General features: G+C 47.2%; 1 protein-coding gene across 1 annotated transcript in view; it reads left to right on the top strand.

The window, feature by feature from the left end:
* FAM114A1 (family with sequence similarity 114 member A1) overlaps positions 1 to 19,400 on the top strand; it is a 271,172-nt gene that overhangs the window by 61,106 nt on the left and 190,666 nt on the right. Inside the window, exon 3 of the mRNA XM_078678335.1 lies at positions 6,555 to 6,642. Within this exon, the coding sequence (XP_078534461.1) occupies positions 6,555 to 6,642 (88 nt within the window). The remainder of the gene's footprint in view (positions 1 to 6,554; positions 6,643 to 19,400) is intronic.

Genomic DNA, 19,400 nt, shown 5'->3' with positions numbered 1-19,400 from the left:
TTCCCTTTCGCACATCCTATACAATCACTAATGATCTCTCTTGTTAGGGATGCGGCCAGGTTTTTCCAGTACGATAACCAGAAAAGGGCAGGGCGGGCCCTAATAAAATCTTTAAATAAAACGTAGGTTAAGTTCTTTATGACAGGTGTATTGGAGTGTGGAGATTGGGACGCCTAATAACTTCCTGCAAAATCTATTCTCTTCCTGTTGGATGCAGGTGCTATTGGTGAAGCCCCAAACCTCCGCTCCATACGTAGCTGTTGGCACACATTGGGACTTAAATTATTTTTAAATGGCTACAATTCCACATGTTCTCTTTGGGTGTGGGAGGTTAAGAATTGAGTTGGAGGCCTTTGAGAACTTGCTCCTGGAGTGAGCCATGTGCTCACTCCAGGAGCCGTTCCCAGCAAAGACCACTCCAAGGTAAGGGAAGGTACTGGTGCTCATCAGCTTCTGGTTGTCCACAGATATAGAGCTAAGTTGGCATTTCTTTGGACCACACAACATTATAAAATACTTTTTTAAATGAGTGCGTAGGTCTAAGCTGCCCATATAGTTAACAAAGCCCTGCACCAGGGGCGGCTGGTGACATTTGAAAGTGGTGAGGCGTAAACTAATTTGCATATTGCACCGCAGCGAGCGCAGCGAGCGAGCCCGAACCACCTTGCATCCATCCGTACATCATTCATGCATCCACCCATCCATCCATCCACCCACCCACCCTGCATCCATACATCATTCATTCATGCATCCACCCATCCATCCACCCATCCATCCTGCATCCATCATTCATTCATGCATCCACCCACCCATCCATCCTGCATCCATCATTCATGCATCCACCCATCCATCCACCCTGCATCCATCATTCATTCATCTACCCATCCTGCATCCACCCTGCATCCATCATTCATTCATGCATCCACCCATCCATTCATCCACCCATCATTCATCCTGCATCCATTCATGCATCCACCCATCCATCCACCGATCCATCCTGCATCCATCATTCATTCATCCACCCATCCATCCATCCACCCATCCATCCTGCATCCATCCTGCATCCATCCATCATTCATTCATGCATCCATCCATCCATCCATCCACCCATCCATCCTGCATCCATCATTCATTCATCCACCCATCCATCCATCCACCCATCCACCCATCCATCCTGCATCCATCCATCATTCATTCATGCATCCACCCATCCATCCATCCACCCATCCATCCACCCATCCATCATCCATCCTGCATCCATTCCTGCATCCATTCATGCATCCACCCATCCATCCATCCATCCTGCATCCATCATTCATGCACCCACCCATCCATCCATCCACCCTGCATCCATCATTCATTCATGCATCCACCCATCCATTCATCCACCCATCATTCATCCTGCATCCATTCATGCATCCACCCATCCACCCATCCTGCATCCGTCATTCATTCATGCACCCATCCATCCATCCACCCTGCAATCATCCTGCATCCATCATTCATTCATCTACCCATCCACCCATCCATCATTCATTCATGCATCCACCCATCCATTCATCCACCCATCATTCATCCTGCATCCATTCATGCATCCACTCACCCATCCTGCATCCATCATTCATGTATTTTTATGACCATATAACTTGCACACAGCTTGTCAGTGTTCAATACCAGTCTCGAACCCAATTTCACACCTTAGTCGGAACATCATTTTTATTTGTTTTTAAAATATCTATTTATTTAACACCAAAGTAAGTCATGTATACATTTTTATGGTTCGATAAGAGGCTCGAACCTGGTTTCCCAGCACCAAAGTCGGCCGTGCTATCCGTCAGGGGTTATGTACCCAGGCTATGTATTGACCAGCCAATCCTGGCGCTGTATGCAGCGCCAGGATTGGCTGGGGGGGCACCATGACTCCTCGCCCAGTCGTCCTGTGTAACCCCGGGGGCTGCGGCCCGCCCCCTGGTCCTCTCTCTAAGGGGGGAATTCCCTGGAAACGATATGCGCATGCGCGGGCATGTTTGTGCCCAGAAATACACTTGCGCAGCTGCAGCAGGCCCATTCTCCCCCCCCCCTTGCGCACTCCGGGAAAGTCGGGTGTCTCCCGGTTTCCCGGCCGGCAGATAAAATGTTTGTATTTGGCTTCTAGTGACGACGCGGTAGGTCCATGGGGCGTGGGGCTACGCCCCTACGCCCCAATGGACGCACCGCGCCTGCTCTGCACTAGCGTACGTAGGGAATTCGGAGAGCAGCCCATAAGGACCGCATCATCCGCTTGGAGTAGCATGGGCAGTTGTCTGCCATTGATTTTTGGAACATCTTGAGTTAGTGATTTTAAGGTTTTATTCAGTCCATTAATGTAGATAATGAAGAGAAGGGGGGCCAGAACGCAACCCCTGACCCCCCTGCCCACATCGATGGCTTCAGTGACCTTGCCCCCGCAACCAATCCTCAGTTGGATATTTAATTAACTCTTCCTTTCGTAGGTTTGGAGTTCCTCCCTTCTATTTTCTACCCCATCTTTAGGGTTTATATCTTGTGCTTGCATATATGGAAGGAGGTTTGAGTTACTTTATCTAGCTAGTGGCAGTAGTTCAGTGGCAGGTCCTGATGCTTATTCTGTCACAGTCACCTGGTGTATATGACTTTAAATCCTCCTAATTTGGACAATGTGTGCTTTAGATCACGTTAAAGAAACTGAATTCTGGAGATATGATCATCTGTTTGTTGTGTGAAAGGGCCTCAGACCTTTTTGTTTTTTCCACTTTATGCCATTGAGCGAATTATGTCATCTCTTTTAACTGTTATGCTGGCTTGACTGTGTGGTTTGTGTATATAGAGGTATCTTTTCCACTGTGGCTGTAGTGTGTCGTTTGTTTTAACATGAACAACTTTTGCATTGAGTTAGGCTGTAAACAAGTCTGGAACTACATTAATTTGAACTTCTGTATGTCTGATAATCAGACTGGTTGATCGCATGAATATGTACTGCTTGGATAGATCCTCATCCAGTAAAAAATGGGACATGTTTTTGCGGTGCTGTCCATGAGCCTCCCATGGAACTTATTTTGCGCTCTGAATGGGATCCTAGTAGACGTAGTCTGGGGTGGTGCTCTATGAGCAAGAAAGTTGCAGTATGAACTGTATTATGTGGCTGCACAACTACAGTTACTGACAAGGTAGTCAGCAGATGAACTTAAGGGAGATGCGATTGTCAAACATTTGCTAGATTCCCTTAATGGTTCTAATTCTTTGTAACATCTGTTGATGGTGGCTAAATACTGCTGAAAGCAAGCCATAATGCACAGAGGGTGCAGGCCCATATGCTCCCCAACTACCATTGTGGTTACTATCTAGATACTGTATGCTGATTTACAGTGTTGGGGCGCATTCATCGACTCAGGCGGGGGTGAAACACATTGGTGATTCGGTAGTTGATAATCATTTCGTATCTTTCCACGATTTAACACAAACATTCCCCTTGCCTCCTGGCCAATTCCTGTCTTTTAAAGCAATTTGCAATGCCTTTACAGAAACATAGGGGGATAGCCTAACCACTCCAGATAGACACACCATTGTCCAGGCTCTATTAATGATTGGTGGTTATAAACGACTAATGCTGGTGTATTTACCCAGCTGATAGTGCAAAGATTCCTTTAACCACACCAAAAGCTGTCCGGGAGACGGATGTGAATGGTGAACTTCCCATTAGCAAGTGGAAGTGTGCAGTGTGTTTTTCTTAGGGAGTGTCTAGAAATGCCCGTACTCAGTTGATTCACTACCATATACTGCACCGTTCTTACCTAACACCAATAAGACTTCATAGAATATTTCCCACAGTATCGGGCAAGTGCAGTTTCTGGGCATATCTGAATTTTGCGCCTTACTGGTCCTGTATTCTACAATTAGCAAGTTGTATTATTGAGCTGTGTATCCCAATCACTCCTCTAATCTCTGCTTGCTTGGTATAATGCTGCGATCCAAGAAGACCAGGGAAGTGACTAGGTTCATAGACCTTGCTGTGGCTTTAACTAAATCGCAGGTTGCAGTGCAAAGGAAGAACAGGGTTGCTTCAGGACCAGATGAATGGAGGTAAGAACTGATGAAATGGACTGTTGTGGAAGCCCAAGTATTATCTGTTCTGGCAAGAAAATGGTGAAAGGAGTCTCATATTACAAACTGAGACTTGTCCCTGTCCAAGATCCTGAAAGATGAAATTGCCCCGCCCGGATATACAGCTAACATAACCCCAATGGGATTGATGATTGATTACGGTGTGAGTACACTAAATTATTTTGCGACTCATGTGCGACTACTTCAGACTGCTGTTGCTGTCAGGGATTTACCACCCTCTGAATAATTATTTTAAAAATATATATTTTTATTTTGTTTTTAAAAGAAAAGAAAACATTAAACAAAGCATGAATACACAATACACGAAGAATATCAATCCACTACATTTTTGTAAGGCAGTTATAAGGGTAAAATGTCTTTTGCATGTTAGGCTGTAGCTGGACTTGAACGACCTGGGCACAGAAAGACACAGGGTCACATTTACTGTGTTCATGGTTACCAACATTAGGGTGTAACATTACATCTTTCACAGCTTCTCTCCTGACCTTTCTAACAGCAATCCCCTTCCGTCTTCCTCCCCCCACACATCTAGACCATAGTATTCTATCCATGGTGCCCAAATCTTAACAAATTTCCAAGGGCAACCCCCAGCCTTGTAGGTCACCTGTTCCGCCACCATATACAGATCCAGACTTGTCCTCCATTCCTTAAGTACAGGTAGTTGCGGGCTCCCCCATTATTTAGCTATATTCAGTTTGGCTACCACTAACCCCAAATTGGCTAGTATGAGTTTGAGTCTCGGGATGTCCACATCCGTAGGGATTCCCAAAAGGAGAAACTTTGGTTCCAGCTCCAGTTGGACTCCCAATACTTTATTAAGCTCTCCCACAATCTTTCCCCAATATGTTTGGATTGCATTACATTCCCAAAGGGTGTCTATGAATGTTCCACATTCCGTTTGGCATCTAAGACAATCTGGTCTCGCCGCTCTCCCTATTTTATGCAGTCCTGCTGTATCAAAATATGTTTGGTGCAAAATTTTGTATCGGATGAGGCGCAACCTCAGTTTTATTGCCACCTCGCGTGGATGCATGAGTGCCGCCTCCCAATCAAACCTCCTGAATGATTGATGCCCTCATCAGTGACCTGCCCCCAGAGGCTTCTTCATGGTTCGTGTCCTCACTGTGCCCCTTTCCCTCCCTCCCTCCCCCACCCCATGTTTCAAATCCTCCCCACCTGATTGCTAGATATGGATAGTGGGTGCCCCTCAGGAACTTGTAAAGACCGTAATTACTATTTGACCCCTCATTTGATTGACCAGTCTGTTGGTACATATTTTGCATACGTTTGTTTATTTCAGGTATACATACTTCCATTCAGTACTTTCATGCAGATTACAGAGCACTGTTTTTTCTCTTGTTCCTTCTTTTCTCCGTTTTTACGCATTTATTTCGAGATTGCGTCGCATCATTTTTGTGTGGATGTCGCCATGACTGTGCAAATTATGTAATGCTCCGTCTGATCCTGTGTTTATTGTTCTAAATCAGCATAAAAACAATAAATATATCTGAAAAGAAGTAAGAAATGGGACAAGGAAGGAGATGAGGAGAATATGTTGAGAGTACTTACCAGTAGTCTTCATTACTCCGATTCTTCCTTCCTCTTTCCAGTTTTTACGAAGGTTGAGGCTTTGTGTGCAATCTTTTGCTTTCAGCTTGGTATCAACAAAGTGCTTTGAGCACCAATCTATTGTTAGGGATCACATCAGGCACATTACGGAGGGTGGTTAAACTCCCTTTTCATTGGTCTATGGATAAAAATACAGCTTTTGTGTGAGGTGTCAGTCAGGCGGGTAACTACTGAAACGAGGAGGAAGGAAGACTTGGAATAATTAAGGTAAGTTATCTAGATAATGGTGATACAGTTCCCTACCAAAAATAGGTTCTTATATAGCTGATGCCATGAGCATCGCTAATATTTGCACCCTAGAATGGGGTCACTCAGGTACATTATCATCGGTCATATCCTTAAATTAGTTCATAAGTTTGAAATTTGAACCACAAAAATTTAAATAATCTGAAAAAGTTCATTTTATGCTTGAGTTTTCCACTGTTGTATATATCTATCTGTCAACTAACCCACATTTGGGGGGTGTCATACGCTTTTTATTTCAATTCAACCGTCTGAGAAACAAAATGCCTCCAACGACTTTAATGGGGTCCCCTGCTTTTCACACCTGTCACCCTACAGAAAACACTAATTCCCCATTGACCTAAATGGTATCACCCTTCTAAATTCCTGACTTCATCCGCATTTTAGTGGCAAAGATCCTCATTTTTATCAGCTATACCTCATCATGCTCCAATAAATGTAAAATGTTTTCAAGTATTGCTAACTAATCATGTTACTGTATTCGTTTTGGTTGTGTATTTAAAAAATCTGGAACTAAATACAAATATTAATTGTGTTTTTAGGATCCAAACACCCTCACAGCAGGAAGCGGCTGGGGAGCCTGGGGGTCGTGGGGCAAGTCTTTGCTGTCAACTGCCACTGCTTCAGTTGGTGAGTAACTTAGTATTGCATTTAACTTTGAATTTAATTCCATGTTGTTTGCTTATAGGGGTATCTCAATATTATTCAAAAGTTGACATTTGATAGTCAAACTAAGTAATTAAAAAATGTTACATTTTAGAATATGTAAATAAAATTATGATGGCCGAATGCATTACAGATGTCTGCTTTTACAACGTCAGCTTAGAATTCAGCATGCAGAAAATGTGCATTGCAGTCGCTACTGTGAAGTGCAGTACCCATCTTACAAACCCTCGCTAGTCGTGAATGTAAACTGAGTAAAAAGTTGACTTCCTTAAATGCAACGAGTTGGATTGTAACTGTTTGCTGAGAGCAGGAGGCAAACTAATATAAGCTACAAAGTAAAGATATCTATGAATCCTCTGGTGCCTATGGACAAAGCCTCATCACATGCGCTGAAGAAGAGGGCCGACATCAGTTTGGAGGAATACTTGCAGTCAGGGTTTGTGCACACTTCAGCCCAGTATTTTCTTTATTGACCTTTGGGCTGATGCAGTGCCCAGCGTAAAGATGTGTGCTGCGCAGTATGGCATATAGGGTGTGTCATGCGACATGCCACTACATTCCTCCCCAAATGTTGTTGACCTGAATGTCCAAGTCAAACAGGTGGCTACTCAACAGGTGGCGTTAACAGTTGCTTCTCATTAATTATAGATTCCACAGTGAGTAGCATTCACAGTCATCAAATCTCCTTGGTCTGCGAACTCGGGACTGCAAATGGTATGGTTGCTTCTGGGATTACACTTGAGACGCATCCATCACCCCACCTTCCCCAAGGGAGATAGAGCTTCGACTGACCCAGAGCGTCTGAGGTTGGGTGTTAGGAGCTTTCAGGAACTTCAGGCAGTCCATATCATTTTGTTGATCATCACCCGGGCACACATTGGTTTTTACTCTCAGGTATGTTGGGGCACCACCTCCGGAAAGACAAGATATTTCTTGTAACCAGTTCACTGCCCTCCGGGCTTTCACCATTGTCCCCTTTTTAGGTCTCGCCTGTCGATGCGCATGCGCATCGAGCAAGCGAGACTATAGGGGCTCATCCAGACTTTATCTAACTTGCAAGGAATCGTGGCGATTCCTTGCAGTGCCCGTGACTTTTAAGCTCAATGCGCATGTGCATTGAGCTTAAAAGCGCGTGCACAGCCGCCCGCATTCCTCCGACACCTTTGAAGTGAAGCTTAGCTTCACTTCAAAGGCCCGGCTTGTTCACACCCACATGCCGCTCTGCCCCGCTCCGCCCCCTCCCCTGAGTCATCCTGCCTGCCCCTTCCCGCCGTGTCTTTCACTTGTTTGTAAAGATCAGCCCTGCTCATATCATAGATTACACACACGCAATTCCACAAGCATCATCCAGAGGTGTATGTAAACCGTATTTATTGGAGCAAGACATCCGTTGTAATTGTGGTCTTTTTTTTTTTGTTGCGACTCGACGTGCCCCGCTCCCTTGCTCACCCGCCCCCCCCCCTCCGCCACGCCGAGAGCTTGTTTATCTTCCGTCTTCTCTTTCCCTCCCACCCTCCCTCCATGTCTCTCGCATTTTCTCTTTCTCGCCAATGCTTGTTTCCGTAAACCTTCCAGTGTGCGAGTCATGGCTGAAGACCTACTCACTCTTTCCGTAGCTCAAGGCTCCTTTACTACTGTTGCTGCGCAAAACCGGACGTTTTAGCGTTATCATTTTTAAGATTTACAGGCTATTCACGCTATCCACGCCAGAGATAACTTCTGCAATTCAGTAAGGAGAGCGTGCTGGTGGCGGCTTAATGGTGTCAGCCCTGTCTCCAGTTCATTTCGCAGCTGCTGACTTTTTTTTTGTTGCGACTCGACGTGCCCCGCTCCCCTGCCCCCCCCACCACGCAATGCCGAGAGCTTGTTGCTCTTCCGTCTTCTCTTTCCCTCCCACTCTCCCTCCATGTCTCTCGCATTTTCTCTTTCTCGCCAATGCTTGTTTCCATAAACCTTCCAGTGTGCAAGTCATGGCTGAAGACCTACTCACTCTTTCCGTAGCTCAAGGCTCCTTTACTACTGTTGCTGCGCAAAACCTAACGTTTTAGCGGTATAATTCTTAAGCTTTACACGCTATCCACGCCAAAGATAACTTCTGCAATTCAGTAAGGCGAGCGTGCTGGTGGCAGCTTAATGGTGTCAGCCCTGTCTCCAGTTCATTTCGCAGCCGCTCTTTTTTTTTTTGTTGCGACTCGACGTGCCCCGCTCCCCTGCCCCCCACCCCCGCCACGCAATGCCGAGAGCTTGTTGCTCTTCCGTCTTCTCTTTCCCTCCCACTCTCCCTCCATGTCTCTCGCATTTTCTCTTTCTTGCCAATGCTTGTTTCTGCCTTCTGCACGGGAATCCCCTGAGCCACACCTAGGTTAGATAATACTCCCTTCACTTGAAAGAGACTACACAGAGGTAAAAGTGGAAAGCATTCCTTGTCTGCACAAACAGTTTTTGATTCCTCCGTCTTGTTTATTGTACCCGCTCCGCCCCCTCCCCTTCCCGCCGTGTCGCATTTCTCCTCCCCCCTCCCCTCTCTTCCCTCCGTCTTGTTTCCTTTCTTGTTTTATTTCAGCACGGCGTCACTTTTAAAGCTGCGCGGCGCAAATGCTTGTTTTGTATATGGAAATCTTGTGCCTCTACAGGTAGGTCACCGTTTTTTATGCCGCTGTGTTCAGGGTAAATATCTAACACACATATACAGACTCCCTCTCGTCTTGTGCTTTGAGTGCGTTGGTGAATACTCCTCCTCAAGTGTGCAGTGCAGGAGCAGCTGCCACCCCTCCTCCGCAGCCCTTCTGTTCTGCACGCTTTTCTTTCCTTCAGATTTAGCGAACTTTCACTGCTTTCTGCTTCCCGACACCTTCCCTTACCAGCTAAGGCAATGTCTTCTCTTTTATTCTCTCCCTCACACCCTCTTCCCTCACCGAGAATTCTTTACATTGCTGTGAAGTTTGCGCTCGGTCAACTTTTGCCCAGGTCTCATGCACCAAAGAGCAGGGAGAGTTTCACAGAGTGCCAGTCTGCACTGTCACTCTCTGTACGGGCTAGTGATCTTGCTGAAGGAGAGATGGGGGTCACAAAAGCAATGACCGTGTGTTGGCTCCTGAGAGAGCCTTCATTCATTGCAGACGCTTGGCTTGTCCTCGATCTGCCTTCTGCACGGGAATCCCCTGAGCCACACCTAGGTTAGATAATACTCCCTTCACTTGAAAGAGACTACACAGAGGTAAAAGTGGAAAGCATTCCTTGTCTGCACAAACAGTTTTTGATTAAATGCGGCCAATTATCGTAGTTACAGTGGAATTCTAAACCTCTTCACTGCGGAGAATATGGGGGTAAAACTGGAGACCATACTAAAAACTTTGTGTAGTCCACTTTTATATGTGAGGCTCTTCGGTGCAATTTTTTCATTTAAATTTGCAGCAGAAAGCCTGTGGCTATGACAAGCAAGATAAAAGCACAATCTCATTGGTGAGTTCTAGTAGCTGCACACTGAACTGATGCATTTCAAATATGCAGCCAGTTCCGAAATTCTCTGTGCCTGCCTTGCAAGATGTGTCCCTCTTGCACACAAAAGATAGTTGTGTTGAAAGCTCTGGTTTTGTGAGCAGACACACCCACCCTCTCACCCACCCTCACCCACCCTCACCCACCCTCACACCCCTTCACTCACCCTCACACACCCACTCACCCTCACACACCCTCACACACCCACTCACCCTCACCCTCACACCCCCTCACCCTCTCACCAATACCCCCTCACCCTCACACACCCTCACTCACCCTCAACCCATCACCCTCACTCACCCTCACTCACCCTCAACCCCTCACCCTCACTCACCCTCAACCCCTCACCCTCACTCACCCTCAACCCCTCACCCTTACTCACCCTCAACCCCTCACTCACCCTCAACCCCTCACCCTCACTCACCCTCACCCTCACTCACCCTCAACCCCTCACTCACCCTCACTCACCCTCAACCCCTCACCCTCACTCACCCTCACCCTCACTCACCCTCACTCACCCTCACTCACACTCACCCTCACTCACCCTCACCCTTACTCACCCTCACTCACCCTCACCCTCACCCTCACTCACCCTCACTCACACTCACCCTCACTCACCCTCACCCTCACCCTTACTCACCCTCACTCACCCTCACTCTCACTCACCCTCAACCCCTCACCCTCACTCACCCTCACCCACCCTCACTCACCCTCACTCACCCTCAACCCCTCACCCTCACACAGTGGAATAGGTCTCGGAGCATTTGAGTTAGAGCTTTTAGAAATGTTTGTTTTTTTTTTTTTAATTCTTTAGCATTGGCTACAGGAAACAAAAATGCTAAAGATTTACAAAAAAACCCATAAACAATTCTAAAAGCACTAACTCTAATGCTGCGAGACCTATTGCATTTCCAATGCTTGTTGCTTGTTGCCAGTAGAGGGTGCTTTTCAAATGGAAGATAGAACTTTCCCCTTCATCGATGCTGATTGCACACCAGGACCCAGTCACCAATTTTGATGACTGACTCTCGAGATCCTCTGATCGAATTCACCCCAACGTTATTGCAGGCTCGTTATTGTTGGCTAGCCTGTTTGCCCAGTGATGCTGGTGACGATGATTCTACATGAGAAAGAATGTCTCAAGAGGCTTAGTTAAACATGACATCAGCTGGTGGCCGGTTGGTGGTGCTGTGTGGAGTGCGTTTATATGCTCCCAGGAATATACTGATCACGTCTTCAACATCCTCTTGCTGTTCCAGACCAATCCTGATGGCTATATTCAGTGTCTTCATCCACCTCTCAACATCAAAATTGACTTGAAACCACTGTTGCTTTATTTTCTTATGAGTGAGGGCTAGGAGCGTAAGATATTGGAATTGGCTCCCCTGGGACAAGGGCCCATTGTTGCTCTTCACCATTTTTGGTAGCCCAAACATGGCAAATATTTTGTTGATATGACTTCCTTTTGTACAAAATACATGGTGGTCATTATCTCGATAACTGGGGATTTGAAATATGTATCTAAGAGTTCTAGCATATGGCGCCCATGAAGTAGTGATCCGAAATCAACACTCACATCTTGCCATAGCCTATCACTGTGGTCTTCTGTCACAATTGGTACAAGTCTATCTAAAGCCTGTTTTTTTGGCACCAGTGGCGGCTCACCACCACCTTGTCAACACTGGTGCCCACTGCTGGAACCCAGACTTTACTTTCCAGTCAAGCTTTAGTCTTCATTGCACCTTGATGTCCTATGTGTGCAGGGAGCAAAATTTGGTGTCTCATCTGTCAAGGAATGAAGAGTTGATTCCTCCTCAGGAGGATGCCACTTTCCGTGGCGCTGGCATATGCCACAGTGCCACTGGTGGATGTCGTGGTCACTGAAGTATATCCTACCATTGAATTGAGATAGCACTGTTACATTCACTCTGTAGGCAGGGGACTGATATAGTCATTTCAGCGCTATCCATGAATGTTGCTACTCAGTGTATTTGTTTGCCCCTGCTTGAGTTCCTGTACTTTTGGCAGATCAGTATGGGGATGTTGCAACAGATAATCTGTGGGTTTGGTACATCCAGGTTTGTACTGCTCCAAACTGGTGTGAATTGGTATTTCTGAAGTTGGAGCGCCCTCTACTCTATACAGGGTGTGGTGGTACATGCCTACAAAAATAATAAGTATGAAATAATATGAGGGGGTTATATTCTGTGGTGATTTTGAAGGGTTGGCTATACAAAGTACAGATGAAAACGGGTGCAGCCCCACTTGATTGCAATCAGCTGTTTCTCAATGTGGGCATTTCTCTTCTCAGTTTCAGTGAGTGCTCGGTTTGCTTAAGAGACCGGTGTCCACTTCAGTTTTTTTATTTTTTGCTTACGTGTCACTCCAAGCCTGATGGGACTTGCATCTACTATTAGTTCAGACTCTTGCTGGGTCAGAATACAACATTGTTGTGTCTTGCCAGTTTGATATCTTTAAACACCGCCTCCTCTACCTGTCCCCACGACCAGGGTTTTAATACCTTCGTCAGGTGTCTCAGAGGCCTTGCCAGAGTTGCTAGGTTCGGTATGAACTTCGTACACTATGTGTCTAAGAAGACTTCTGACTGCGAGGTCGGTGGTACGGCATTTTTGGATGACAGTACTTTTTGCTGGGTCCACTCGTACGCCAGTCACAGAAAAGATGTAGCAATAAAATGTCATTTCATGTAGCAGAAATTGGCATTTTTGCTTGTAGCATTTGCCCCACACCACTGATTCTTCCAAGGGTGGCAGCTAGTCTCTTTTGGTGTTCTGAGACCGTGGGATAGTATATCAGCATGTCATCACTGACATTGAGGACATGTTTAGAAAAAGTGGTGATATAGCGGCATTCTCTGTGGAGCTGGAGCTGGTGGTAACCAGAGTTAAGGTCTGACTTCAAGAACCCACGGTCCCCGTTTAGATCAGTATTGAGTTAATCGATGGTCATGGTAACGTGCCACTCCCTTGGGATGGCTCTATTTAGCATTATCATGTAAATGCAAATGTGTATATTCCAGGGCTGTTAGGCTTTAAAAGCAAAGACCATGTGAGAGACCCATGATATGTGCCCAGATACATTCCCAATGACCACTGCATTTTCTAGTTTCAGTAATTCAGTTCTGGCCTCTACTGCTAGGCGTAGGTGGAACAGGATCAGCCGATTGAGGAGCGCAATGGATTTTATAGTGGAGTCAACATGTAGAGACACGGAGGGGCTATGTAGGCAGCCAAGACCATTAAAAAGGTGTTGGAAGTCTATGAGAATTTTGGTGATGCGCTTGTCGTTGACAGCTGATGTGAAGTGGATCAGACTGAACGCCTCAGCAGTGGAGCAGCTGAAAAGTGTTTCTACTCGATTGGCTGCAACAAAGAACTTAGGGCCAGATGTAGGTGGCCCAATACCGGTCGGTAACAGCCGAAATTACCGAATTTCGGCCGTTACCGACCGGTATTGGGCATTTGGGATGTAGGTGGCCTAAATTGCAAATTCGGTAATTTACCGATTCGGTATTTTAAGGAATCGGTAAATTACCGATTCTTTAAAATACTGAATCGGTAAATTACCGAATTTGCAATGTAGGAAGCACTCAAATGAGTGCTTTTCCCATTTTAGGATTCGTTACTTACCACCAACTATAAGTTGGTGGTAAATAAGGAATAGCTTTGAAAATGCAAATCAGTGCATTTTTAACTGTGCCATGGGTAAACATCCTTTACAACGCAACTTTTACCACGCAGTGCCTTTACGACGCAACTTTTACAACGCAAACTATTACAACGCATTGCGCTGGGGGGCGCTCTAGGATAGGGAATAGGTTTAATGTACTATCCAACACCTTCCCTACTATCCACGGGGACTGGAGTTGGAATAGTAAATTAAACTATTCATTATCCAGCGCCTAAAAGCACTATGCGTTGTAAAGGTATGCGTTGTAAAACTTGCGATGTAAAGGTAGGCGTTGTAAAAGTATGCGTTGTAACGTCATACATCCGTGCCATGTGGCAGACATACATGCGTGTGCCACATCTGCACACAAGCATGATTCAGGGGTGCAACAGGGTGTCAAAGTGACACCCTGTCACCCTTGTATGTGTCCCTCATTTTATCGAATCGGTATTTACTGATTCGGTAATTGCCATTCATTCCTATGGGCCTCCAGGCCCATAGGAATGAATGGCAATTACCGAATCGGTAAATACCGATTCGGTAAATACCGAATCTTACCGATTCAGTAATTTTTACCGATTTTTTTGACATAGCATTCACCGATTCTAAAATACCGAATCGGTAAAATTATGTATTTTAGAATCGGTAAATGTACTTTACCTACATCTGGCCACTTATCTCCTAGGGTGATCCCTAGTGGGTGTTGTTACTGTGGAACGTCCCTTCCAGTAGGATAGGTGTCATCCCCTGTATGCAAACATTTTGACCTTCATGGTAACAGTATAGGTGGCGATTACAGTTGTTGAAATTAGGTTTTGCTCATTACATTCATCAATGCCCTTGAGTCAATGAGGGATGTTATGGGCGTCCCACCTAATGTCACCTGGCATACTGGGGGAGATTTGCCAGGTTTGTTTTAGCACCCCAGCTTGCATGAGATGAGAATTGTCTCTCTTCCTCCTCTTCATTTTGTGTCATCGGGGCTGGAGGCGCACTCCACATGTGTTTGGTTGGGTCTTTCACTTCTACAATGGTGCGCACTCTTTGACGCGTTGCGGGCCCTCTCTCTCTTGTTTTTTTTTTTGTAAATTGTGTTTTTATTGCAGATTCAGAAAATATACAATCGTTTGGCCCGACTCTCCCACCCTCTACAGACATCACACTCAGATCGTAGAGGAAGCATCACACAGCCATTTAGCTCACATCCCGGAGGCTGTGCGGCGACAGCTAGGAAGCATTAAAAAAGGGTGTAGCAAAGGAAACAATGACATCTGCTCGGCAAGGTGGTCTAGGATCTGCTTTTCTGTATCTACCCAATCCCTAATCCCAACAAATAACCTGTCCCGCCGCGCAAATGATAATTGCGGGGAAACATTGCCATCGTACTGCAGTTGCCCTCCCCAACCGACGAGCATCCTCACATGTGTGTCAAATAAAGAACCAAACTCAGTGTGCTGATCCCTAATTAGGGGAACACTTTAAACAGACACACCATGCAAATGTCCTCACACTAGGCACTCAATAGTCAGCCATCTCCTGTACCATCAGCAGGACCCCTAACTACCCCTCCCCCACCCTCCCCCCAACTGCTGTTGGTGTGGGCATAATGCAGGACTATTCCTAATCGGACAAGAGCTGAAGGAGCAATACTCATCTGTCAGTGCATCACATGGAATCCTAGGCAAGATTCTCATTCCCTAGTCCTTCTCGCTAGCTTGGCAGTCGCTCAGTGTTCTCACCATTCCCTCCCATGCCCGTGCCATTTCCAAACTTTTCTCATTAGCGGTACGAGATGCCTGCCTAAGTATTACAGTACCTTCGCTACGGGTCCATTTATGAAATTCGGCAGCCCAACGCCTACTAGATGGACCCTCTGTCGATTTCCAATGCCAGGTGATTTCCCTCTGGGCTAAGATAAGACCTAGATCAATGAATTTACTAGTGACTTTCGTTTTCTTTCTTGTGAGGGAACCAGAGCAACAGGCAGGTCGCCATGTCGTAGTCCACCTGCCTATCAGTTACTTCGTTCAGAAGCGCCCCCACCTCAGACCAATACGGCCCCAATTTCGGGCAGTCCCATAACATATGATCCAACTCCACCTCAGGCTGCAAGCACCTAGGACACGCCGCATCTTCTACATGGAAATACCTCCGAATCCTCCCTGGGGTAAGGTAAGCTCTATGCACTACAAAGAAGTGCACCTGCTGAAATTGAGCGTTCCTGCACCCCTTCCATGTCCTTCTCAGGATATGCCCCCATGTCGTATCCGGTATGGGTTTCCCCACACTCTCCTCCCATTTTTGTTTTAGGGCCGTGAGGGGTTCTAGTCCCTCGTGAAGCATTCGAGAATGCAGGCAAGTGACCGCCTTAAATGTTCCCACCACCATTACCACATATTCGCAGGCCATCGTGGTCGGTGGTTCCAACTGCCCAGTCTTCCAGTGTTTCTTTATCGCCGATGTCACAGCCATATGCAAAAGGAAACTTCCGTCCGGAAGACCGAATTGTTCCTGTACTGCTCGAAAGGGCAGTAACTCGCCATCAGCATATAAGTCACCAATCATGTGGAGCCCCATCTCCTCCCATTCCATGAGGGGGGACCAATCCCCCCCATGTGGTAACGCTGTCAGCATGCCCAGAGGTATTTCAGGTGCATATGGATGCGCCACTCCTGCCCTCTTTTGGCTTTTATTCCAGCACAACCTCAGGGTCTTTTCCTCCAGGGTTAAGTCCCTCACATCAAGTTGTTGCTGCATGACGATGTATGACAGGACATGCCTTTGTATCCCCGCCCCCCGATTCTGAAATGGGCCCCTAAATTCTCTTGCGACAATCTGTGTAAGGACCTGTAGCTGCGCTGCCAGATAGTAAAGTTCGAAGTCGGGGACCGCCATTCCCCCTTCCGACTTCGGCCGCCGCAGCATGTCCAGCGCCACCCGTCATCTCCCGCGCCCCCACAGAAAGTCAATGGTGAGCGTTCGTAGTTCCCTAAAGAACCTAGGCGGGATCCATAGTGGCAGCGTTCGGAAATAGTAGAGCAGTCGCGGCAAGGCCATCATTTTGAGCAGCGCCACTCTCCCAACCACTGAAAGTGGGAGGGTGGCCCAAAACGCCATGCAGCTCCTCCGGGCTCTTATGCAGCGTCCTATGTTCCCTTCCAACATGTCATCGGCACCATGATAGATCCTTACTCCTAAATAGGTGAAGCACGACCGCTCCCATACCATATCTGCGACCAGTGGCGGCTGGGGCATATCTGCTCGCAGCGGGAAAATACACGTTTTGTTCCAATTAACTCTAAGGCCCGATAGCGTCCCAAATTCTGTAAGCATGTCTACTGCTCCCCGCAGCGCTACAGACGTGTCCTCTATGAACATCAACAGATCGTCTGCATACAATGAAATATATTGCTGAATACCTCCGCACATGAGGCCCCCGTATGCCACCCCCGACCTAGCCAGAATAGCCAGAGGCTCAATCGCCAGCGCGAATAACAGGGGTAAAAGTGAGCACCCCTGTCTCGTTCCTCTCTTTACCGGGTACTCGGCTGATATTACTGAACCCAGACGCACCCTGGCGGTAGCTGAGGAGTACAGCACTTTCGTCCATCTTTGAAATTGAGCACCTAGGCCGAACTTCTCCAGCACCCTATCTAGGTACTCCCACTCCACACTGTCAAACGCCTTTTCTATGTCTATGGACAACACGGCTGGCATCACCTTCACACTCAGGTCGCTCCCTAACACTCTTACGAGGCAGCGGATATTGGTCGAGGTATTCCTAGTGGGAATAAACCCAGCTTGGTCCTCATGGACTAGCGCCGTCATATGTGGCAGCAGCCTCGTGGCCAATATGCGGCTCAGAATTTTATAGTCCACAGTCAGCATGGACAGCGGTCTATAGGAGGTCACGTCACTGCTCTCTCTCCCAGGTTTCAACAGGGGGACGACCAGTGCCTCCCTCATGGACCTGGGCAGGTGGCCCTGCTCCGCCGCCTCGTTATAGACCTCCTGCAATTGGGGTGCCAAAGTGTCAATATACTTGACATAAAATTCTATCGGGAGTCCGTCCACACCTGGTGTCTTGCTTCTTGCCATCTGTTTAATTACCCCCCCTAACCTCAGCCAATGTGATAGCGTGACCCAGAGTCTCAGCATCCTCTTCCTCCAGCTGTGGGAACTGAATCCCCGCCAGGTAGTCCTCTATGTCCCCAGCCTCCGCCATATTGTGGCTCCGGTAAAGGGTCGTGTAGTAATCCAAGAAGCGTGAGAGGATCGCTGTTTGGGAATAAACCGGCTCTCCCGTCTCTGTTCGCACACTCAAAACCGGGCATCCCCTTGGTACCGGGTTCGCCAGCCTTGCTAGCAGTGTGCCTACCTTATCCCCCTCAGCATGAACCTTCGCCGTGTATTGTCTGTAATCATAGCACCGCAATCTTTCCGTCTCTGCCGCCACTAATTCCTTAGCTTCTAAAAGCTGCGCTTGCAGTGTCCTCTGCTCTGGCCTCTGCTTCTCTATGTTCCTCAGTGCCTCCTCTGTTTTTTTGACATCTGCCAGAACCACTGTCCTTTCTCCAGAGTGTTTACTATGGCATATCCCCCTCACCACCACCTTGAAAGCATCCCATTCTATTCCTCTAGTAGATGCCGTCCCTTTATTGACAGTGAAATAGTGTTCGACACCTTCCTGAACCTCAGAGCCAAAAACCTGATCTTCTAACGTTTCCGGGTTCAATCTCCAAGTGGGGATGGCGGTCCTCACCCGCTGCCATCAGAAATGGTCCTAACCAGGTACTCTGAGTGTGTCGCCAGAGAAGCTATCGTGCGGCCGCATAAGATCGTATCAATTCTAACGTGCAGTTCATGGAGTGCAGAAAAGAAAGAATAGTTCCAATCCTCAGGGTGGTATCCTCGCCATATGTCACTCGGCCCCCATCTGTCCTGCCAATCCACCCTCTGCCTCGCTACTCTGCATACAAGGGACTCAACTAATGGTGGATGCGATCTATCCAATGTGATGTCAGTAATTGAATTGAAATCTCCCCCCAGGATTACCGGACCCGCCAAATAATGTGCTAATGTGCCTGATAGTGTGTCGAAGAATCGGGACTGATCCGTGTTCGGGGCATAAATACTGCAGAGCACCACCTCTCGGCCATACAGTCTCCCTGCTACCGCCACATATCTGCCCTCTGGTTCAGTAGCCTGACTCGTGACCTGGAAGGGAATCTCCGCTCTCACCCATATCTAGACCCCCCTAGCAAATGCTGAGTAGGCTGTACCAAACACCTGGCCCCGCCAACGCTTCTGCACTCTTGTTTGGTAAGATGGGTCTCCTGGAGCAATGCAATCTGAATCCCGCGTCGCACCAAATATGCATGCACCCTATGACGCCTGGACATGGTATGCAGCTCACGTACGTTCCACGTGATACATTTCAATTCAGGTAATGTCCCCATTGTGTTTCTCCTCAATGTCCCCTCCTCCAAACCCTGCCAGCCCACACCAGAACCATTAACTCCCAACCTCTGAAC

The sequence above is a fragment of the Lissotriton helveticus genome, chromosome 2_2, assembly GCF_964261635.1.
Source record: "Lissotriton helveticus chromosome 2_2, aLisHel1.1, whole genome shotgun sequence".
Lineage (NCBI taxonomy): Eukaryota > Metazoa > Chordata > Amphibia > Caudata > Salamandridae > Lissotriton > Lissotriton helveticus.
This window is presented reverse-complemented; position numbering and strand designations above follow the sequence as displayed.